Source organism: Lithobates pipiens, unplaced genomic scaffold (genome assembly GCF_037356315.1).
Source record: "Lithobates pipiens isolate NorthernLeopardFrog02 unplaced genomic scaffold, aLitPip1_a1.2 Scaffold_18, whole genome shotgun sequence".
In the NCBI taxonomy this organism is placed as follows: Eukaryota; Metazoa; Chordata; class Amphibia; order Anura; family Ranidae; genus Lithobates; species Lithobates pipiens.
In genome coordinates, this window is record NW_027507758.1 from 297,385,121 (window position 1) to 297,409,988 (window position 24,868).

The 24,868-nt window shown below is 42.8% G+C and overlaps 1 protein-coding gene across 1 annotated transcript in view; it reads left to right on the plus strand.

The window, feature by feature from the left end:
* Nucleotides 1-24,868, plus strand: part of PDSS2 (decaprenyl diphosphate synthase subunit 2) — a 358,375-nt gene that overhangs the window by 292,083 nt on the left and 41,424 nt on the right. Inside the window, exon 5 of the mRNA XM_077487165.1 lies at nt 13,312-13,386. Coding sequence (XP_077343291.1) covers nt 13,312-13,386 — 75 coding nt within the window. The remainder of the gene's footprint in view (nt 1-13,311; nt 13,387-24,868) is intronic.

Sequence of the window (24,868 nt, forward strand, 5' to 3'; positions counted from 1 at the left end):
ATCATGCCTCTGTCTCTAGAAGTCATGCATGTGATTGTCAGGGCCTTGCAATGTCTCATGGGTCTTGTAGTTTCACATAGCTGAAGGGCCGAGGTTGCCTACCCTTGATCTAGCAGATCGGCTGGAAATACAGGCGGTCCATTTCCATCTGACCGCCCCATAGAGAACAGCGGGCTGTGTCCATGTCCACTCACGGAAGCCTGTCATCCACCTGCTCAGCAGGGATCTGCAAACAGATCCCCTACTAAGCAGGTGGATCTGCTTGACAGAGTCTGCTCCATGTGAAAGGGGTCTTACCAGGAACGGCCTGTCCATTAGGGGACCAGTGGTGCTGCCCCCCCTGCAGGGCACCGGACTCATACATTTGTATGAGTTTTTCTTTTCTCAAGTCACATGATTAGAGTTCGAGGCTCTAATTGGCTTGAAAAGGGTTGGGTTTGGGCTCCCCAAACCCCACCCACTTGTGCCCCTCCCCCCCGCATGCTCTCCAGCCTGTCAGCTTGCCAAAGCTCAGTGTGGGCAGCAACTGCAGGCAGTGGAAGGGGAAGGACGGATGCCGATCGGAGCAAGCATAGATTGGAGGTGAGGGGGCCAGTACGTGGGTGATCTGACTTGCAGGGGGGACACATCTGAATCCCCTCTAAGCCCCTGCAGCACCTGAAGACCTGAAGCCAGTTGGAGTGGAAGAGGAGGAATGCTGGCTTAGGGTAGCGAGGGGAGTCAGATCGGGTGTGGGGGTGGTGAAGAGAATAGGAAAGGAGAGTGATGGAGCAGTTTTAGGTGAAAGGGAGTTGCAGAAGGTGGCGAGGATGGGGACAGGGAAGCAGCGGCATGGGGGGGGTCATATTGTTGGTGAGACTGGAGTAGCTGGATTCACATGTCTGATTACCAATCAGGCTTGTAACTTCACTGGGGAGTCATTAGTGCTGTAAACATCCATGGGAATTTTCTCATGGCTTTGCAGCTCCCTGGTTGACATGATTTACAGAATCAGCTCCACCTCAGTGTCCTGTCCCTAAGAATCGGCTTTGAAGACAACATAGGGCCTTGGCTGGTCCCAGGTAAACTTAACTATAGCTTGTAAACACGCTATTTACCCCTGGTTGCAGTACCTTCTTATTTTTGTCCAGTCACCAAAACTTTCCCATTTCTTCCTCTGGGGCCTACTCCTTTACAATGCACTGGTATACATCATAGTTTGGGGTGGATGTCTTCAGCTGTCAAACCATTTCTTGCTGCGAGGGGTGTGAGCAATTTCCTCACAAGTTCAGTGTTCGTCCCCACTAGTAGGGTGTTATTTTTAGCCCCGGGAGATGAGGACACACCACAGCTAGAATGCCAGATGTCTCTGACTGGCCATCTACCGAAGAGTCAAATGTCAATGATCAGCGAGTACCCATCATAGGGGAACTTATGGCTCCCCATACCCCAGATCTCAAGGTTTTCTAGCTTCTGTAAGGGTAAATATTACAGGTATTAATCATAGAAGTCTCTATACAGCAGGGTTACTTGTGCTTCTGTGTCCAATATGGCCCGGGTGTAAATACCTTCAACTTGAACTTGTATTATGGGTGAATGCCCTAATAACGTGCTGGAAGTCTTGCTCAGAGTAGGTTCAGCAGCCTGTATATGTACTTTCTTTTTGATCTGTTTCTGTTGTTGTAGCTGTTTTGATTAAGTTCTTGGAGATTGGTGTTCATTGTCTTCACGAGGCTGTACACCTGAAGTCAATGTGAGTGAGTTGGACTGTCGCTCAAAAACAGTAGAGGGGCAAGTTTGTAGGGTTTCGGACCCCCACTGTTCTTTACTTCTTTGGATCAGGAGTCAGCTGTTGTAGGTTAGTGTCTGGTCAATCCCTTCACTGGGGCGCTCTGAAGTTTCCTGCAGGCTTTCCAGGTAGCAGTTTCTGTAGCACCTTCAGGACATCTGAATAACCGCTTGTGTAGCTCCTTCAAGACTTCTTCTGTAGTGTCGGGCAGAGTTCTTCTTCACGGGCATCGTGCTTCGAAGTACCTGGCTTTACCCAGATGACAAAAACAGTCTGGCTCCATAAAAATGGGAAATATGCTGCAGGGGAAATCTTGTGAATGTCCAGTAAAAGCCCAAAAAGCAGCTGTGTGTGTGAGCACACCAGGAGGGGTGTGAATACAAGTAAAAACTTTCAGGGGCAACCACAATTGGAAGTGCTGATCGGGACAGTCTTGAAAGGACAAACAATCAAAAAGCTCAATAAGATAAAATCATGCGCCGATTTAATAATGAGATATACTTAGATGAACAGTTATCTAAAAATCTCCTTGCATAGATTGAGCGACTACAAAATGTGCTCCTCACTGTGACAGTACCTTGAGCAACAGTCAGGGGTGGACTGGCTTGGTGAAGCAATGTTGTGATGACGGACCTTTTATGTATTCCTGGAGGTCACTAAGAGGAGGGAAGTTAGCGTGTGCAGAGCCAGATGGACAATATGAGGCCTCGATCGAATCCCCAATGATATGTGGCAGGATGGTGGAACAGCCACAGAACAAGGAAGGGACTGAGAGGCCACAAGAACAACCACCGACCAGAGCTAGTGGATGGAAACCCCAGAGCGTGACGTCTTACGATCGGGGAACACAAGTCCAAAACGAGGCTTGAAGCACAAAGGGTGAAGAGCAAGCCGAGGAAAATGGAGAGAGAGGATAGCTGTCATCTTGACAATGCATATCGGCGTGGCCCTTCTTCAGGTCCTGTGACATAGACAGCCAATGGGGTTTAAAAAGGGGTGGACCGCGGAGATCGATCACAGATTTAGTGTTGAAAATATTTTTATTAAAACATGTCAAGTAAAAACAATAAACAGTAACCATCATGAGGCATATACAGACAGGAACAGTAACAGAGGTGCAATTACAGGAGATCGGCTAGCGACAATCGGCCACAACCGGTCCCTGACAGGAAGTTTGGAGGGTAGAAAAGACGGCCTGTGCTCCGGTCCCTAAGGTCACAGTAGGGAGAAGCACCCATGGGTTACTACATGACGCAGTTTTTAGACAAGAACATAAAAAAGAAAAGATAGAAAGGAAGAGAAAGGAGCAAAGTAAAGAAGAGCAAGGCAGTATAGGGGGAAGCTAAATAGCAAGAGGAGAGGAAGGAAAAGGGGGAGGAAGGGGGGGAAGGGGAAGGAATTGGGTAGGGGGGTAGGGTAAGGGAGAGCCCACAGCGTCTTTATGCGTTTAAGATTTGGTTCATTAAAGTGTCAGAAGAAGAGAAGCGGAGCCAGATCGACCACTGAGAAACAAATTTGGCGTAAGTGTCATTGTCCAGTGCCAACATCTCCTCCATTCTCATGGTGTCATTCATAATCGATACCCACCGTGACAATGGGGGGGGTGGTCGTCGTCTTCCAATAGGCAGGTATCAGTTGCCTAGCGGAGGACATAAAAAAACGGAGCAACCTTTGTTTCTGCGATTTAATAGACCCTGGTAGAATAGAGAGTAATGCAATTTTTGGAGAGATAGGAACCGGGGTATCAGCCAAGAGATTATAACATTCAAAAACCTGTGTCCAGAAGGGGCGGATCCTCTCACAGTCCCACCAGACATGCATGTAAGTTCCGACTGAAGCTTCACAGCGCCAGCAGGTGGCCGGGGTAGATGGGAAAATCCTGTGTAAAGTAGCAGGGTCCCTGTACCACCTGGATAATAGCTTGTAGTTCTTTTCTTGGGAGTAGCAGGAGATTGTTGACTTATGTGTGAAATGAAAAGAGGTATGCCATTCTGGCACAGAGATGTCCTCACCCAAATCCGCAGACCACAGCCTGGTGTAATGTGGGAGTTGATCATGTGCTAAAGTCTGTAGCAGGTTATATAAGGAGGACAGTAAGTGTTTGGGAGTTTCTGGAAGCGAACACAGTTCCTCGAAATTGGTAAGCTTGCGATGTATCTGAGAGGAGGAGTGTAGTCGTTTGGCAAATGCGGACACATGTAGGGCCGTGAGCCAATCTCCAGAGTCTGTCACGGAGACCGGGGTCCCCTGAGAGGGGTGCACAAAGGTACGGGCCTGCGGCCAATCTGTGCACTTAAAAGGTCCTAGGGAGGTTGCCCCTGCACTTTGTGGCAAAGCAGGATGGTCAAAGAGGGTCGTCAAAGGGCCCGGGTCCGAGGAGAGAGTGGAGTTTAGTCCCGTCCTGTACCACATCGTCAGGGAAGCCAAAGTCAGAGGGGACAAGGAGGTCATACGAGAGTAGGCCAGGTTATAACCCCATGGAAGGGCTCGGAGATCTACAGGAGAAAGGTCCTGTTCAACAGACACCGAGGCCTTGCAGGAAGGGCGAGAGAACCACTCAATGATGCGAGTCAAATGAGCGGCCTTATGGTAAGTCTCAAAGTCAGGGAGGCCTGTGCCTCCCAGAGTCTTCGGGATCGTTAGTAGTTTAAATTTAACCCTGGGGAGGCCCCGGTTCCACAAGAATCTGATTGCCAGCGAGCGTAGGGAGATAAAAAATGATTTGGGGACGTGGATGGGTATTGTTTGAGATAAATATAGGAACTTGGGTAGAGTGTCCATCTTCAGGATATTAATCCGTCCGAACCAGGGCAAGGGAGATCCCCCCCACTCCTCGAGGTCCTTCCGTATACGGTTAAGCAAAGGGATATAATTCAGAGAAAACAAATCAGCTAGGTTGGAGGGTATAACAATCCCTAGGTACGAGATCCCCTTAGCCTGCCATTTAAAAGAAAAGTTGGATTGCGGAAGGGACAGCGTGGAGGGGGCAAGGGATATGTTAAGGGCTTCCGTCTTAGAGATGTTGAGCTTAAAGTTACTATAGATACCAAAGCGTTGAAATTCACTAAGTAGGGATGGTATGGAGATGTGTGGATTCTGAATATACACTAGGAGGTCATCAGCATACAAGGAAAGTTTGTGATGGGCAGACGGAGTTTGAATACCAAGAATGGAGGGGTTTTGTCATATGGCACAAGCCAAATGCTCAATGATGATGACAAAGAGGAGGGGGGATAGGGGGCAGCCCTGCCGAGTACCGTTGGCAATATCAAAGGGAGCCGACGTTGTACCGTTGACCAGGACCGCAGCTGAAGGTCGGGAGTATAGGGACATTACTTTTGATATGAAGGAAGCTCCGAGGCCAAGTTGTTCCAGAGAGAGCTGTAGAAACCTCCAGCTGACCCTATCGAAGGCCTTTTCGGCGTCGAAGGATAAGAGGCAAGCTCTCAGACCTTTACGTTGGATCAGGGATATAAGATGTATCGTCTTGGTGGTGTTGTCCCTTGCCTCCCTGCCAGGGACAAACCCCACCTGATCATTATGAATAATCTTAGGCAATAGGGGGGACAGACGGGTGGCTAGGACTTTCGCGAAAGCTTGATATCTATGTTGAGCAGGGAGATGGGCCGATAGCTGCTGCATTGGGACGGATCTTTGCCCGGTTTAGGGATAATAGAAATGTTAGCAGACAAAGATTCCTTTGACGGGAGGTTAGAACTGTCCACCGAGTTAAAGGCTTTCATCAGAAGGGGAGCAAGCTGGGGGGCAAAAGTTTTGTAGAACCGGGGTGTAAAGCCGTCAGGGCCTGGGCATTTCCCCACTTTAAGGACTTTAATAGCCTGTAAAAAGTCAAAGGTAGTCAGGGGCTCGTCTAAGGTCGCTGCGTCCACAGCGTCAACCGTGGGTAAGGCGGTCTCTAGAATATAAGCCTGCGTGGGGTCAGAGGATGGAGGGGACCCAACTGGGGGGGTTGCATGCGGGAGGTTATAGAGCTGGGAGTAGTATTGCCTGAAGGATGCAGATATCGCAGAGGTGTTAAATGTTTTCGTTTGGTCTGGTCGAACAAGAAAGGGGATAGAATGTCGCGGGGGTCTAGGATGAATGACCCTAGCCAGGTGCTTACCACATTTGTTTGCCAAAGAGTAGAAGTGGCTCCGCGCTTTATCCCTGGCAATCAGGGAGTGCGCGTCTAGGAGTAGGAGTAGGTCTCTGCGGGCATTGGAAAGCTGAACAAAAACCGCAGGGTCCAAGTCCTGTTTGTGGAGGGGTTCGAGGTCCGCAATGATAGTAAGGAGTCTGCGTATGTCATGGGCTCTGGCTTTTTTAAGGCGAGAACCATGTTGTATAAGGGTACCTCGGAGCACACATTTGAGAGTGTCCCACTGGTTCATAGGGGAGGTAGTGTCAGCGGAATGGTCACCAACAAAGTCCCGAATGGCCTGAGAGACATCCGCCACACACACGGTGTCCCGCAGCAGATTGTCGTTAAGTCTCCAGCTCGCTCCCCAACGGATAGCAGGGGGGCGAACCAGAGTCAGGTAGACGGGGGCATAGTCAGACCATAGAATATTACCGATCGAAGTGTGGAGAGGCGTGTCAAGCAGGGATTGTGATATGAGGAAGTGGTCCAGTCTACTATATGAGTCGTGTGCAACGGAAAAGTAGCTGTAATCCCTTTCCGTTGGAAGCTGGATTCGCCAGGCATCCACCAGATGGGAAGAATGTAGAAGTGATTTAATGCGTGCTAAGGTGGAACGGGGAATAGAAGACTTACCCGAGGATGTGTCTGCGGACGGGGAGAGGGCAACGTTTAGATCACCTCCAATAATGAAAGTTGACCCTCCAAAGGAGGACAGTCTGGTGAGGACCGAGGAGAGGAACCGAGCCTGGCCCACGTTCGGCACATAGATGTTAGCCACTGTGAAAAGAAAATCATTTAGCTTCAATTTCAGGAAAATATAGCGACCAGAGTTATCTATTAGAGAGTCTAGGACCTCCGGGTTGAAAATATTTATGAAAGGCGACAGACACCCCCTTAGACTTGGACTGAGAATTAACACTATGAAACCATTGTGAGTAAAATCTATTGCGCAGGGCTGGAATAGCTCCCGCGCGAAAATGCGTTTCTTGAAGCAGCAGGATTTGCGCACGCTTCTTGTGAAAATGGTAGAGTGTCTGGCTCCGCTTCTCAGGCGTGTTGAAACCCCTACAGTTAAAGGAAGCAAAGGTTATGGAACCGTCACTAGCCATGGGGGGGCCGTAGGGAGGAGCTGAGAATCAATATGAAAGGTGGTACTATGGGCAAACCTTGGGGGATGTGGGAGCGGGAGAAAAGGTCAGGCCAGGGGGGCAGGGGGAGGAGCAGAGGGTGGGAGGGCAGAAGCAGAGGAAAGACAGAGAGAGGAAAGACGATCACAGATTTAAAGGAACCATGATTGGTTTCTCTACTGCAGCATACCTCCATTGTTGAAGCAAACTGATGACCGGTCCCGTCCGTTGGTTGTTCCGACAGCCTCTCAGTCCCTTCCTTGTTCAGTGGCTGTTCCACCATCCTGCCACATATCATTGGGGATTTGATTGCGGCCTCATATTGTCCATCTGTCTCTGCACACGCTGGCTTCCCTCCTCCTAGGGACATCCATGAATACTTGAAGGTTTTGCCATTGCAGCATTGCTTCACCAAGCCAGTCCACCACTGACTGTTGCTCAATGTACTGTCACAGTGAGGAGCACGTTTTGCAGTCGCTCCATCTATGCAAGGAGATTTTTACATAACTGTTCATCTAAGTATATGTTATTAAATCGGCACATGATTTTATCTTATTGAGCTTTTGGATTGTCCTTTCAAGACTGTCCCGATCAGCGCTTCCAATTGTGGTTGCCCCTGAATGGCTTTACACCCTTTCCGAAACCAAAGGGATCTCGGCCTGATGCACATCATTAAGGAATTCCTGCAGCCCTGCTTGACTTTTACCGCTTGCTCATCATCTTATGAACCTCAGCGAAGGCTTGCTATAAAGTAGACTGTGCCTGAGCCATCTGCACTATGACCTGCATCAAGGCCTCGGGAACAGAGGACACCCACTCTCCTCTCCCGCTGGTGCATCCAGGACAGTCTGAACTGAGTATACAGATGCTCCACTGTTGCCTTACCCATTCCCCTCTGAAGTGTAAGGTTTCTGGGTTTTGTCTGCAATCAGAGCCTCTTCCTTCCAGATTGTTTTCACCATTTTGGAATGCGTTAATAGGTCACTGGTTTCTTGCCCAGTGTTTAAGTATTATGAGATCTAGAGGTTGTACCCCTTTAAGAGCCTGAGCCAGCAGAGTTTGAATTGCGGTGTTAGTCTCCACTCCACCCTTTGTATAACCTGGTGGATTTTATCAAGGCGCGTGATGAAGGCTGACTCTTCTCACTGGACAGATTGATAGCAGGGGAAACCATTGGCTGCTGTCAATAAAATTCTGTGATGAGGGAGCAGGGGCGGGGCCGAACTGCACTGCCTCTGTCAGTGGACACAGACAAGACAGCTCAAGAATGGTCCCACTCGTGTGCACCCATAGGAAGAAACTTCCAAAGGGGAGCCAGATTCACCAGTGGGAGACTCCAGAAGAAGAGGATTGGGGCTGTTTGTGCAAAACCATTGCAGAGAGGAGCTAAGTATAACGTGTGTTATTTAATACAAAAAAAGCTTTAATTTTACTTTAAGGTTACTTTAAGGAGAAAATGCATCAAAAATGCAGATGTGGGAAAAATGCAGTCAGTGCAAATGCAAAGTACAATGGATACAATGGGAATCATACTAAAGCAGTACAATCAATATACACAACCAAACAATAAACATAAATAAAGATTATATAAATATATATATATATATATAAAATAAATTCATATTTGAGATCCATGTGACCTTATCTGTGAACAATCAATTAAAAATTACAAACATCAATGAAAATCAAGTTCATACAGTTGGGAAAATAATTATTTGATCCCCTGCAGATTTTATAAGTTTGCCCACTTACAAAGAAATGAAGGTTCTATTATTTTTATCATAGATGTATTTTAAATGATAGAGACAGAATATCAACCAAAGCTCCAGAAAAAAACATAAAACAAATGCTATAAATGAAGTTGCAGTTCAGTGAGTAAAATAAGTATTTGATTCCTAAGCAAAAAATTACTTGGTGGAGAAACCCTTGTTGGCAAGTACAGAGGTAAGATGTTTCTTGTAGTTGGTGACCGGGTTTGTACAGATCTTCTCTAAATCAGTAAGGTTTCTTGGCTGTCTCTTTGCAACTCAAGTTTCAGCTCCCTCCATAAATTTTCTATAGGATTAAGGTCTGGAGACTGACTAGGCCACTCTATGACCTTATTGTGCTTCTGCTTGAGCCACTCCTTTGTTCCTGTGGCAGTATGTTTTAGGTCATTGTCATGCTGGAAGACCTATCCATGGCCCATTTTCAGTGTTCTGTCTGCGGGAAGAAGGTTCACATCCAAGATTTTACAATACATGGTCCCGTCCATTGGCACCACAATGTGGCAAAGTAAGCCTGTAGCTTGAGCTGATCCTTTTACGGTGGCAGGCTAATTTACATCCCTCACCGAGCAGTGAAGAGGCCGAAGACCGGCACTCAGAAGATGTCGACGCAGGACCGGTGGACAGATACGCATTGTGAATTTAGTTCTGCTTTAAGGAGGAACTTCTCAACCCCTCCCCCATTTATTTATTTTATTTTGTTTTCACCCCACATGTTTCATTTGGGTTGTCCTCAATTGAGATAGTTACCCACCCAGAGAATCTGCTTCTTCATTGCCACTTTTGAGGTTCTGCACCACCATCTTCCTATGTGATGTCATTGGGAAGATGCCATTTCTTTAGACAGCTGCCTCATGATGACACGCTGCCATGCCCCCTACTCCTTTCATGAATGGGAGCCAATGCCTCCTGGGATATGGGGCATTTGTCATCTGACCTGGGCCAGAATGTTACTTATAAAAAAAAAAGGATAACAGCAGAAAAAAAAGAAAGGACGTTTTCATGTAGCTGAGGCAGTAAGGGTTAGAGAGGAAGAAAGTTCAGTTTTAAAGTCAAGTAACAGCCCAAATAATATTTGTCATACAGTTTATTTGCCATAAATATGTTTGTTTTGCACACTTGCAAAAGCTCTCTCCTTTAGTAGTTTCTCCATACACTACAGCCAAAAAAAAATGCATTTAATTCTCACCTCCTGATTATAAAAATGATCTCTATTTTATATGCCAGGAAAAATTGTGTCTTAATAGCACTGAGGAGATAATGCAAGGTGCTTGAGATCTTTCCTAACACTTGAGGAAATAATAGCAGCTTTATTTGTTTTTCAAAAACAGGTACCCTTTCCCCCCTCCCCCCTGAAAGGTGTCATAGTCGTAGACTTCTTTTCTCAGCTTGTTGGCATTTCACTGATAAAACAATGCACCACAGAATTTGTGTACAATCATTAATAAACCGGTTGTTTTTTGTCTGGATAGTACGTTTTTAGATTGTTTTCAGCTTTGAGTGTCCATGGATTTAGTTGACGTGTACACAACTTTGCTTGTAAAGCCAGTTCTCATGTTTCTACAGTTCTGAGATTAGTAAATATTCATGTGGTACCTGTGGTATTGGTTTTATCTGAAATCCAGGCATTTTTCATTAAGAAATTATATTATTTATCATTTAGGCCCCTTTCACATCAGTGGACCGATAGGGTCTTCCTGTCTGTTTTTCAGGTGGAACCAATCAGAACAACCATTGTTTTCAATGGAGCAGCGGATGTCAACAGACATGTGTCCGCTGATACCCGTTGGCATCCGATCCTGTCTGCTAAAACCAGATGGATGGGGATACATTCGCCATCCGCCTGGTGGATTGGATCGAATGACAGTCGGATGGAAATAAACAGGTGGTCCATTTCAATCTGACCGTCCCATAGAGAACAGAGGGCTATGCAGAGCAGACACGGACCTGTCATGCACCTGCTCAGCGGGCATCAGCAGAGGGAGATCCCCTGCTGGGCGGGCGGATCGACTTGATGGAGTCCGTCCCATTTAAAAGGGGCCTTAATATCAGTAAAACAAACCCTGGCAGTACGTTTTTACATACATACAGTAGTTAAATTGGTCCAGCTTGGACCAATGTAAATATGTACTGTAAATAGTATACCTGGTAAATGCCCGGGAAGCTGGAAATCACTGAAGGAGACACCGCTACTCCAGTAATCTCCACCTGCTTCTGGGTCCCATGCTGAGCAGCTGGTCTGATGCATTGTGCATACAGGAGGTCGGCTGCTCAGCATGGATGCCATACAGAGAAAGCTTTGTATTTTCTGAATGAATGCAAAGAATTATTTGATTGGATGAGGTGGAGAATGTGAAGTCTCAACGCCGCCTCTTCATGAGTGCTCTGGGTGCTCCAAGACCCCAGGTTTTCTGTTATGCAGATTCCAGCTTCTGCAGGTAAAGTCATGCGCTGACCCTACCACCTTCCACAGCTCACTAGTGGCCACTAAAGTTGCCTATTACTGTGATGGACCTGTAGTAGTAGTGTGGGAGTCTGAATGAGGCAAAAGAGTGTTTGATTTTACCACAAACATTTGCACAATAGGATGTCTCAAATTTCAAGGCTCTGGAGAACTGTTGAAGATTTTTAAAGAAACATGCAGAGACCTCTAAAAGCCAACATTTTGTTCATGCTAATACTAAAATACTTAATACTTAAATCGCTTTCATGAGACAACAGATTTATGTTAAATAACGAATGACTCCAATTTATTCCTCAGAATTCCAGCATCTTAGTCTTTTAACATCCAGCAACATGACATGTTTTTTTGTAATACACATTGATTTGCAAGTATTTTTATGACACGTTTGACCGTTGTAATGCTTGAAAGCAGTTTATGCTAATATGTATGGACTAGAAATGGATCCACTATGACAGATCAGTACCATAGAGCCGATAAACAGTGTACTATGATTCCATTGAAGAAGACAGCATAAGGCAGCAAATGATCTTCAGATGGCAGACTTCACCCTGCGGCAAGCACTGCCCCTTTTCTTCATATTACAACAGATGGAGTTGCCTGAAGGAATTTTTATTATTGCATTCAGCACTTATTTATAATGCCCTCTCTGTTCCCTCATGAGAAGAAGTCATCTTTTATCAAGCTCTCCTGCTCCTTGGTCAAAAATATGACAGAAATGAATGCTGAAATCACCACTGACAGTCCAGATCATGCAGCTCTTTGTATTCCTCTTCCCTTCTGAACTTATTAGGGAAAAGGGATGAATTAAAAGCACAATCATTTGCAGATCAGATAGTAAAGGGTACCAGGACACGCTTAACCTGTTTGAAATTTTCTTGCGTAACTAATCTATAAATATGAAAAGATGGTAACCTTTGTACTATATTATGGTGAAAACAATGAAGTATAGATTTTGCAGTCAGAACAGTTCTCCATTTCAATTATACATCAATATCAAGCTTCATCAGGCATTAAGAAGATATGTAACTGTTCAGGTTTTGCTAGCAATGATTCCACTCCAGCCCTTGAGACCCATTGCATTCAGAGCTGTGCTGTACTGGCAAAGGTCCGACATCTGTGGGTCCTCTGGCTTGCTTAGAGCAGCTCTAAAGCTACTAAGATACAAACTGATCAGTGATCCTCTAAACAGGAATGAAGGGGATTCCTACTTTTCTTCATAAAAGTGAAAGGCTACTCTTAGAATGTGTTTGTAAATACTGTTTTTCTGGCATAGGGGAGATTTCACTTGAATGAGAAGACAATCAAACAAAAAAAACAAAAAGCCCTACCTCATGATTTGAGTGTGGGAGCCTAGGCAGACTTAAAAATAAATAAAGAATGAGATCCGGCAATATATTGCATCCACGCGACCATAAACCAAATGTTGCCAGGTGACCCGTAGGGAGGGGTGAAAGAGTGATATAATGTCAGATGTTTACAGGTAACCTGCCAATAAACATAAATATATAATAAATGCAATAAATCTATGTCTTGACATAGATTATTAAATTTATTATATATTTACGTCTCTTGCTTCTCATTCAAGTGCAGCCATAAGTATATCATAAGACATAATATGTTTATTTATATTTGTTTTACTTATTATTGTTTCAATACGTTGCACCCATAAAGTCCCACATCTTCCACACATTTTGTCTTATCAGTACCTGATACTGATCTCTGACCACATACTTTACCATGTGTTTACCATTGTGTCCAGAACCTTCTAGGTGATTCTTTTTGAGCATATATGAGAAAAAACCTAAAAAAACAAGCTGGTCTGTCACAGATATATTGGGGAGTTAATCTCTCTGTTGGGGTCAAGTAAAAACTCAGTAGTGGATTTCTTTGCCCTATTTCACCCAAAATGGAAAGCTTGTTTTGGATAGAGTCCTGCTGTAACTTAATTTTTCCCTCTCTGGTTAAGGCATAATTGGAAATATTCAGCATAACTGAACAAAGAAAAGTTTGGTCTTCAGCGTTTTAACGTATTATTTCTGTTTCAGGTTGTTGAGCTTGTTTCCAGTGCCATAGGAGATTTGGTGCAGGGAATATATTATGAAAACTCATATTTGCCAGAGGTATGCAGTTTTAAATACTTAATCTTAAACCTTAATTTGCAATGTTAATTATACAATGAAATGTGCTAACATTTGTGCTTTTAAAATGTAATGCTTGCTTTAGTGTTTTATTTGATCACTAGGGCCACAAATAATCTAAACAGACCTCAAATAGCTCCAATAAAAACGTTTAAATGCTCCTAGAGCCCAAAGCAGAAAACTACTACTACAGACCACTTTTACTAAATGCCTTCCGTACAGGGCTGGCACGAATATTCAAATATATGAAAAAAAAATAAAAAAAGGAGAAAATAAATTAAAAACATACAGTATAATGGACTCTTATGCAGCCAACTTCTTATCAAATGTAAAATGGTTTCAATCACTTGGCGACCACTTGTCCGCCGTGTACTCCCGTCAAGCGGCTGCTGTTGACAAAGCAACATTGCCGTACATTGCTGCCTACCCGGGCCAGAACCTGCTGTGATTGTACACAGCGGGGGCCTGTCAGCAAGTCCCCAGCTAATGATTCATGGCCAGGACCTGCTGATCGGCTGTTTACAATCACAGCTCAGAGCCATGTGTTGGAAAACCACACAGAGCTCTATACAGAGGGAGCGATCTGTCAGTTTCTCCTCCCTAGAAACTGAGAGATCTAGTAGTAAAAGATGCACACTTTACATACATTACACCTAGTTAGGCACACATTTAACTTCCTGATCACCCTAGAGGTTAACCCCTTCCCAGCAAGTGTCATTAGTACAGTGACAGTGTATATTATTATCACTGACAAGAAAAAGACAACTTCTCCTGCGCTCTGGTGTCTCGGTCTTCAAAGTGTGATACCGACAGTTTAAGATGGTAGTGTCAAAAAGGTCTTGCAGCCCTCCTTAGAATATTGGATATTCAAATACTGGAGAAAAACAAAACAAAAAGGAAGGCGCACTGACCTATTGCATTACCATAAACAGAACTTTATTGAAAACAGAACACATAGCAAAATGGCTACTCACAAACGAGTATTGATAAAAGGCATAATCAATACAATTGGATCCATCGCACCGAAGCTCTGGCTCTGAGGGAAGGGGTTCTCCCCAGAAACGCGTCAGCCGTTTATGTTGGGGTATTCATCAATCAATTTATCTGACATCAGATCTGGATGTGTCGTTGTTCAGTGCGATGGGTCCAATTGTATTGATTATGCCTTTTATCAATACTTGTTTGTGAGTAGCCATTTTTCTATGTGTTCTGTTTTCAATAAAGCTCTGTTTATGGTAATGCACTAGGTCAGTGTGCCTTCCTTTTTGTTTTGTTTTTATTATTATCACTGATCATTGTATTAATGCCACCGGTGATGTCAGTGGCTGTTAGTCAGTTCCCCCCAGCATCAGTTAGTGTTAGATTGTACTCTGTATTATTGCAGTCCCATTCTAAGTTGCTGATCGCCGCCATAAGTAGTATAAAAAAATAAAAATTCCAGTATATATACTATAATTTGTAGGCACTATAACTTTCACGCAAACCAATCATTATATACTTATTGGGATTTTTTTATCACTTTTTTTTTTTTTTTTTATCAAACATGTAGAAGAATAAGTTTTGGCCAAAATTTATGAAGAAGTTAGATTTTCACATTTTTTTTATTGGATATGTTTTATAGCCGAAGGTTAAAAGTATTGTTTTTTTTGTTTGTAAAAAATAAAAAACCCAGAAGTAATCAAATAAAGTGCCTTGAAAAAGTATTCACCCCCTTGTCTTTTTACCTATTTTGTTTAATTAAAGCCTTTAGTTTAATGTTTTGTTTTTTATCTGAATTATATGTGATGGATCAGAACAACAATAGTCTAAGTTGGTGAAGTAAAATTAGAAAAACATCTACATAAAACTATTTTTCAGGAAAAAAAACTGACGATTGGCATGTGCGTATGTATTCACCCCCTTTGTTATGAAGCCCAAAAAAAAGCTCTGGTGCAACCAATTACCTTCAGAAGTCACATAACTAGTGAAATGATGTCCACCTGTGTGCAATCTAAGTGTCACATGATCTGACATTACATATACACACCTTTTTAAAAGGCCGCAGAGGCGCCACTAACCAAACACTGCCATGAAGACCAAGGAACTCTCCAAACAAGTGAGGGACAATTTTGTTGAGAAGTACAAGTCAGGGTTAGGTTATAAAAAATATCTAAATCTTTGATCACTAGGAGCACCATCAAATCTATCATAACCAAATGGAAGTACATGGCAAACCTGCCAAGAGACGGCTGCACACCAAAACTCACCGGGCAAGGAGGTCATTAATCAGAGAGGCAGCACAGAGACCTAATGTAACCCTGGAGGAGCTGCACAGTTCCACAGGAGAGACTGGAGTATATATACATAGGACGACAATAAGCCATACGCTCCATAGTTGGGCTTTATGGCCGAGTGGCCAGAAGAAAGCCATTACTTTCATCAAAAAACAAAATGGCATGTTTTTAGTTTGCGAAAAGGCAGGTGGGAGACTCCCAAAATGTATGGGGGCAGGTGCGCTGGTCTGATGAGACTAAAATTTAACCTTTTGGCCATCAAAGAAAACGCCATGTCTGGCGCAAACCCAACACATCACATCACCCAAAGAACACCATCCCCACAGTGAAACATGGTACTGGCAGCATCATGCTGTGGGGATGTTTTTCAGCTGTCGTGACTGGCAAACTCGTCAGAGTTGAGGGAAATATGGATGGTGCTAAATACAGGGACATTGTTGAGCAAAACCTGTACCACTCTGTGTGGGATTTGAGGCTAGGACAGAGGTTCATCTTCCAGCAGGACAATGACCCCAAACACACTGCTAAAGCAACACTTGAGTGGCTTAAGGGAAAACATGTAAATGTGTTGGAATGGCCTAGTCAAAGCCCAGACCTCAATGCAATAGAAAATCTGTGGTCAGACTTAGATTGCTGTTCACCAGCGCAAACCATCCAACTTGAAGGAGCTGGAGCAGTTTTCAAGGAGGAATGGGCAAAAATCCCAGGGTTAAGATGTGGTAAGATCAAAAGGTGGCTCTACAAAGTATTGACTTTAGGGGGGTGAATAGAAATGCACATTGACTTTTTCTGTTATTTTGTCCTATTTGTTGTTTGCTTCACAATAAAAAAAAACTTCAAGTTGTGGGCATGTTCTGTAAATGAAATGATGCAAATCCTCAAACAATCCATGTTAATTCCAGGTTGTGAGGCAACAAAACATGAAAAAATGCCAAGGGGGTGAAACTTTTGCAAAGCACTGTACAACCGAAAGAAAGCTCAATTTATGTGAAACAATGATGTAAATTTTGTTGGGTACAGCGTTGCATGACTGCGTAAATACCAGTTAAAGTGGATATAAACCTGAGTCATGAAATTTGAGCTGGGCACCGATATCTGCAGTGTTTTGTTATCTCTCTTCAAAGATGTGTCCTGCTCCATAATTCTGTTATCAGCCTGATAACTCTTGACAAGTTCTGCCACACAAGAGACAAAAGCAGCCTGAGTTTTGTGTTGGGGAGGATGCTATACATAGATTAGCAGAGCCCTAAACTATTCAACGAAGAGATCTCTACCTATGAGGAGAGGGGGTATGTGCCTTTCCTCCAATCTGCTGTCTTGGCTGTATTCCCAGGCTTCACTGCAGTGTTGAAGAGGAAGAGAAAATTAGCACAATGTCAACTTTTTATACATTATCTGAGGTGCTTCACTTCACTGGGTATATGTGAGGTTTTACATCCACTTTAATGTATCGCAGTGCCAAATAGCGAAAAATTGCCTGGTCATGAAGGGGGTAAAGTCTACCAGAGCTCAAGTGGTTAATGGAAAATTATTAAGACACAAAAAAAACAAATATTAAAATTCCGGTATACCTATTAAAAACAAAATAGCCCCCATGTTGATCCGTTAGGGCCCATTTACACCAGATGCAGTTGGATGCATTTTTGACTGCACTCCAACTACATAGTCACAAAAACTGTTTATCCTGTGGGCATGGTTCACACCAGTGCAGTGCAGTGAAAAACAAAGTACAGCAAGCTACATTTTTTAGCACTGCAAAAGCACAGACATGCACACAAATGTTTATTAATGCAAGAAAATGCAGTGCAGTGCACAAAAAAGTCCAAAGAAGAAAGAACATGGATGTGACCTCAAAGGAAATACAAGCTTCGGTAAAAATGTACTTCAAATGCAATCAAATGCATGTAAGATTGATGCACGTGCACTAAATGTGAAGATTCTGGTTTGAATGGGCCATATAATGGAGAAATGTATGACTATATCCTTAAGTGTAAATGTGTCTTCAGTACTCCTATTCACATTACATAAATTTCTCAATTTAAAGAATCAGCTTGGGAATGTTTTCTTTATAGTAGGTACAGTGAGGGGGAAAAGTATTTGATCCGCTGCTGATTTTGTACTTTTGCCTACTGACAAAGAAATGATCAGTCTATAATTTTAATGGTAGGTTTATTTTTAACAGTGAGAGACAGAGTTATGCCATGTACACACGACCGGACTTTCCAGCAGAAAAGGTCAGACAGAATCATTTCATCGGATATTCCGATCGTGTGTGGGCTACAAAACATGTTTTAAATCTTTCCGACGGAATCAATTTCTATCGGGAAAACTGTTTGTCTGTATGCTATTCCGACAGACCAAAAACAACACAAGGGCAGCTACTGGCTATTGACCTTCCTTTTTCTAGTCCCGTCCTATGTGTTGTAGGTCACCACGTTCTAAACGAATGTACTTTGGTGTGATCATGTGTAGGCAAGTCCGTTTCAGTGGAACTCTGTCGGAAATACCTTCAGAGTTTATTCTGACGGAAAAAACGGTTCCGGCCTAATAGCGAAAATATCCAGAAAAATACATTTAAAAAAGTTCTAAATTGATTTGCATTTTAATGACTGAAATAACGTCATATTTGATACTCTATCAATCAGCAAGATTTCTGACTCCTATGTGTCTTCTATACAGGTAACGAGCTGAGATTAAGATCCCTTTAAGAGAATGCTCCTAATCTAAGGTTGTTACCTGTATAAAAGACACCTTGCCACAGAAGCAATCAATCAGATTCCAATCTCTCCACCATGGCCAAGACCAAAGAGCTGTCCAAGGATGTCATAGACGAGATTGTAGACCTAGACAAGTCTGGAATAGGCTACAAAACCATTGCCAAGCAGCTTGGTGAGAGGGTGACAACAGTTGGTGTGATTATTTTGTGGAAGATGCACAAAAAAGCTGTCAATCTCCCTCGGTCTGGGGCTCCATGCAAGATCTCAACTTGTGGAGTTTTAATGATCATGAGAACCGTGAGGAACCAGCCCAGAACTACACAGGAAAGACTTGTCAATGATTTCAGGGCAGCTGGGACCATAGTTGCCAAGAAAACATTTGGTAACACACTACGCCACAAAGGACTAATATCCTGCAGCGCCCGCAAGGTCTCCCTGTTTAAGAAAGCACATGTACAGGCCCATCTGAAGTTTGCTAATGAACATCCGAATGATTCAGAGAACTGAGTGAAAGTGTTGTGGTCAGATGAGACCAAAATCAAGCTCTTTGGCATCAACTCAATGTGTTTGGAGGAGGAGGAATACTGCCTATGACCCCAAAAACACCATCTCCACCATCAAGCATGGAGGTGGAAACATTATGCTTTGCGGATGTTTTTCTGCGTTGGGGACAGGATCAATTCACTGCATCAAAGGGACGATGTACTCAAATCTTTTGGTGAGAACCTCCTTCCCTCAGCCAGGACATTGAAAATGGGTTGTGGATGAGTATTCCAGCATGTCAATGACCCAAAACACATGGCCAAGGCAACAAAGGAGTGTCTCAAGAAGAAGTAGACTAAGGTCCTGGAGTGACCTAGCCAGTCTCCATACCTCAGTCCCATAGAAAATATGTAGAGGGAGCTGAAAGTTCGAGTTACCAAACGTCAGTCTCGAAACCTTAAGAACTTCGAAAGGATCCGCAAAGAGGAGTGGGACAAAATCCCTCCTGAGATGTGTGCAGACCTGGTGGCCAACTACAAGAAACGTCTGACCTGTGATTGCCTGATTGCCAACAAGGGTTTTACCACTAAGTCATGTTTTGCAAAGGGGTCAAATAGTTATTTCACTGAAAATGCAAATCAATTTATAACTTTTTTGAAATGCGTTTTTTTCGGGATTTTTTTGTTCTGTCTCTCGCGGTTTAGGTTTATTTTAACAGCGAGAGACAGAACAAAAAAAATCCAGAAAAACGCATTTCAAAAAAGTTATAAATTGATTTGCATTTTGAGTGAAATAACTATTTGACCCCTTTGCAAACCTACCATTACAATTATAGACTGATCATTTCTTTGTCAGGGGGCAAACATACAAAATCAGCAGGGGCTCAAATACTTTTTTTCCCTCACTGTATAGTTTGATTTTCATCTGTGTTGTTTTGTCTTTATAATTTTGTAATAAAAACATTTGCGTTAAGAAGTTGCTGCATACGAGTCATATATTTTTTTTTCTCTGTTTTACTTTCCTATTTAAACTTTCATTCCAGCCCTATAAGGTAGATATTTATTAGAAGTGGTCTGTAGTAGTAAATTTATGCTTTGGGAGTGTTTTTTATGTTCTAGTAGAGGTATGTTCATATTTTTTGTTGCTGTCCTAATATTTGTCACCCTAGTGAGTCATATTTATGTTTGTTCTTTGGTTTCTGTTTTCTTCATATGTCTGAACTTTCATGCCAGCCCGATAAGTGAGACATTTAATAGACGTGGTAGGCTGAAAATATTAGTAACAAAACATTTATTTGTATACAAACACATGCATACCAGGGGTGGACATATTTCAAATGCAGCCTGTGTGTCTGCACTGAATTCCAGACAGATAAGGGGAATAGATACAGACAGTCATACTGGAAGGGGATGGGCATGTTGTCAGTCTATGGAAAGGGGTGGGTTGGGGTTCTCCCTTCAAATTTTGATTATTGCCATCCTTTGGCTTATGGAAATTCTGAATTATTAAGAGGCTGTGGCCTGGGATTACGTCCTTTCATGCTTGTTCGAAAATAAATATAATATCTGTACATTACTGGCAGCCACAGCTTTAAGGGCTTGTTTATACTTCCTTCAAAATGCAGCATTTGACATGCTTTTTTAAAGCGCTCTGAATGCCAATGAAAGAACCTGCCACCAAATAAAATGGTAAGCTTACAGTCATGTTCACACTATGCAATTGCTTTGCTTCAAAAATAATATTGATTTCTGATTAAAAAATGATGACAGTGCTCCCTAACAGCACCTGCTGCTTTTGAGAAGCTTTTATCCAGTTAGCTCCCCAATGATTTGGCTGTATTGCAGGTATGAGATATCCCAGTATGCCCTGGGAAACCAACAAGTGACGTGGAAAGACAGCATCAGCAGTCACTTCTGGTTCATGTGTATATATCTGATGTGCAGTGAGAAGCAGCAGAAAAGTGAGCAGGGTCCAGACTAGAGTGGACAGTGGTGTGCAACATGGCAATGCTATAGTAGAAGGTGAACAGGAGTGGAGAGTGATGGCTGGGGGATCAGTAGAGCTGGGGGTCTGGAGCAGGAGAAACTAGCAGATGTCACACGTTGTGCACAGCATGGAAGCAATATAGCAGGAGTTGAATGGGGACCGGAGAGAGGATCAGAAAACCAGAGGATCAGCAGAGCTGGGGGTTACAACTCAGTGAAGGATCAGCAGATCCGGGTGTTACTACCAAGTGGGGCATTAGCAGGACTAGGAATTACTACTGAACGGGGGATCAGCAGAGCTGGGAGTTACTACTGAGCGGGGGACCAGCGGAGCTGGGGTTTACTACTGAGCGGGGGACTAGCAGAGTTGGAGGATACTCCTGAGTAGGGGATCAGAAAAGCTGGGGTTATTACTAAGTAGAAAGTAAAAAATAGTGTAGCGCTTCTAAAGTGATAAATGTAATCAACATGTGTTAAAAGAATGATCATATAACAAAGATCATATAAATATTGAAAATGAACAAAATAAAGTCCATAGAGTGGGTATAAGCTTCCGTGGAAGAGCTGGCACAAAGGTGGTCAGACCGTATCAAAATAAGAGACAAATCCTATTAAACGAATATGTCCATGTACATCAGCTTGTCTGGAAACATTAGGAGAAATAGATGGATACTTCTTACCAAATCTGTTGGACTCACACAGTCGTATGACTTATTACTAAGTAGGGCATCAGCGGAGCTGGGGTGCACTACTGAACAGGGGATCTGCTGAACGAGGGTACTAATATGCTGGAGATCTGCTGGACAGGCATACTAAGCTGAGGTTCTGCTGGACCCTTTTAAAACAAATAGAAAATCAACACACACAACGCATTTGCCAAGCTTCATTAAAGCTTCAAAAAAGCATCACAAAAGCATTAAAAACACAAAAAAAAAAAAAATGTTGTAGCGGTAGGCTCTTTAATGTGTTTTAAAGTCGATGTAAACTTAAACAAGCCCTAAATTAGATCTAAGTTTGTAACATTTAGTTTGCTTTTTCACTGTGTATCATATTATAATTGCCATATTTATGGTAACTAACTATGTATATTTTTGTTTTCATTAAAGTGTATGTGAAGGCAGAACTTTTTGTTGGTTTTGAATAGATTAGAAAAGGGTTAGACCCCTACCAAGATTTTAGTGTGGTCTGTGTGCCTGAATGGCAGATTTAAATTCACCAAATTGTGTTTTTCTACAGGGGCCATTTTCTATTGACTGTATATGTCTAATGTGACAAAAGTTGTATGTATAGATGTACATTTCATGTATTATTTACAATAATGATAATTTTTAAGGAATATACAATTCCCAGACCTTCTGCATACTAGGTGTAAAATAAATCTTGGCTTCTATGTCTGATCAGTGTAAGGTACTCTGAAATATAATTGATATAGCTGCTTGTCTTGCAAACCTCTATCCGTGTTATTATTTTCAAGAAGTTTTGAAATAGATCCATGCTGCTCATTAATGCAAATTACAGGAGATATGTGAGGATTACCGACTGCTTGCATTGTTCCTGGATATGGGGTGTTTAATAATAAACAGATTCTATGCGAATAGTCTTATTACACTGTGCCAAAAAAAAAAAAAAGTAATGTTGAACTGTTGCCCATTGTAGAAAATGCAACATATAATACGCTTAGAAAAGAATGAAATTTAAGCCCATCTCATTCGTATGGGGTATCATCTTTCTAGAAATCAGAACCAGAGACTAAATCAAATTCCTGCAGCAGACTCTAATCTTACTAATTTGAGCTTGTGCCAAAGGGTGCAACATTACCAGGAAAGGAGGGATCACAAAATTTGAGACTGATTTGAAAAGAAACAATATCTTTTGTAGCAAGCGAGCATGATATCAAACTTCACCATGCACAGACGGGCTATTAATTCAGGAAAAGTAATGGGGTAAAATAATTACAGGTTCAGAGTTTCAGGGAGGACAGGATGAATTAACTAAACACCAACCCAAAGCTAACTTCAAGTGGCTCTTTTATAGAGACAGTGCAAAAGTAACAGTGAAGTGAAGAGTGCTGTACCCTATGGAGGATCCCTCCATTCAGAACAATAATGAAATAATATTACTCATTGTTTACTACTGGTTATGGCAAATGTGCATCTTTCTTCTTGACATGTTTGCCAAGTATAGGCACATTTGCCATAACCAGTAGTAAACAATGAGTAATATTATTTCATTATTGTTCTGAATGGAGGGATCCTCCATAGGGTACAGCACTCTTCACCTCTATGTTACTTTTGCACTGTCTCTATAAAAGAGCCACTTGAAGTTAGCTTTGGGTTGGTGTTTAGTTAATTCATCCTGTCCTCCCTGAAACTCTGAACCTGTAATTATAGGCAACTGCTGGCAATCGAGTTATTAGATTTACTTGTTTATTAAAGTGTTACTAACCCCAGGAGCCTGCATTCACTATATCTTGTCACCCACAGTACATTTTGAGAATGACACAAATATAAATTTTCACGTCTTCTGGCTCAGTTTTAATGATGGAATTTTGCATACACCTCAGAATGTTATGAAGTGTGATTAGATGAATTGCAATTATTTGCAAAGTTCCTATTTGCCATGAAAATGAACCTAATCCCATAAAAAAAATTTCCACTGGATTTGTGAAGAAGGCTTTAGGGCACCCAAGAAAGTCCAGCAAGTGCAAGGGCCATCTCCTACAGTTGATTTAGCTGCGGGGTCAGGGCACCACCAGTGTAGAGCTTGTTCAGGAATGGCAGCAGGCTAGTGTAAGTGCATCTGTGTGCATAAGATGGAGAGGACTTTTGGAGCATGGCCTGGTGTCAAGAAGGGCAGCAAAGAAGCCACTTCTCTCCAGGAAAAACATTAGGGACAGACTGATATTCTGCAAAAGGTACAGGGATTTGACTGCTGAGGACTGGGGTAAACTAATTTTCTCAGATGAATCCCCTTTCCAATTGTTTGGGGCATCTGGAAAATATTAATGTCTGGAGAAGAAAAGGTGAGTGCTACCATCAGTCCTGTGTCTCGCCAACAGTAAAGCATCCTGGGCTAATTAATGTTTGGGGTTGCTTCACAGCCAAGGGAGTGGGCTCACTTACAATTTTGCCCAAGTACACAGCCATGAATAAAGAATGGTACAAAAACATCCTCAGAGAGCAACTTCTCCCAACCATCCAAGAACAGTTTGGTGACGAACAATGCCTTTTCCAGCATGATGAAGCACCTTGCCATAAGGCAAAAGTGATAAAGAAGAGACTTGGGGAACAAAACATCGAACATTTTGGGTCCAAGGCCAGGAAACTCCCCAGACCCTAATCTCATTGAGAACTCATGGTCAATCCTCAAGAGGCGGGTGAACAAAAATAACCCCACAAATTCTAACAAACGCCAAGCATTGATTATGCAAGAACCGGCTGCCATCAGTAAGGATGTGGCCCAGAAGTTGATTTACAGCATGCCAGAGCAAACTGCAGAGGTCTTGAAAAAGAAGGGTCAACACTCCAAATATTGACTCTTTGCATAAACTTAAAGTGGATGTAAACCCCATTAATGAAATTTGAGCTGGGCACATACTATATATCTGCAGTGTTTTCTTATCTCTCTTCAAAGCTCTAGGTCCCATGGATTTCTCCTGCAACATTCTTCTGTTATCAACCTGATAACTTCTGATAAGTTCTCTGTCAACTGTGATAAAACCAGGCTGAGTTTTTTGTCGGGGTGGGTGCTATATATAGATTAGAAGAGAGCTTGTCTATTCAGAGCACAGCTCTGCATTGTTTCTTCCTTTTTCTGCCTATGTGTGTGCCTTTCCTCCAGTCAGCTGTTTCACAGTGTATGGCAAGAATCCATACCCATAGGTGAATCAGGAAGAGAAAATTCTAACAGGCCGTGCACTTTCTAAACCATATATAAAGCTGAAGACAGCACATATACATGTAAAACTTTTATGTAGGAGGATGTGTTTCATCTCTGTGTATCATCT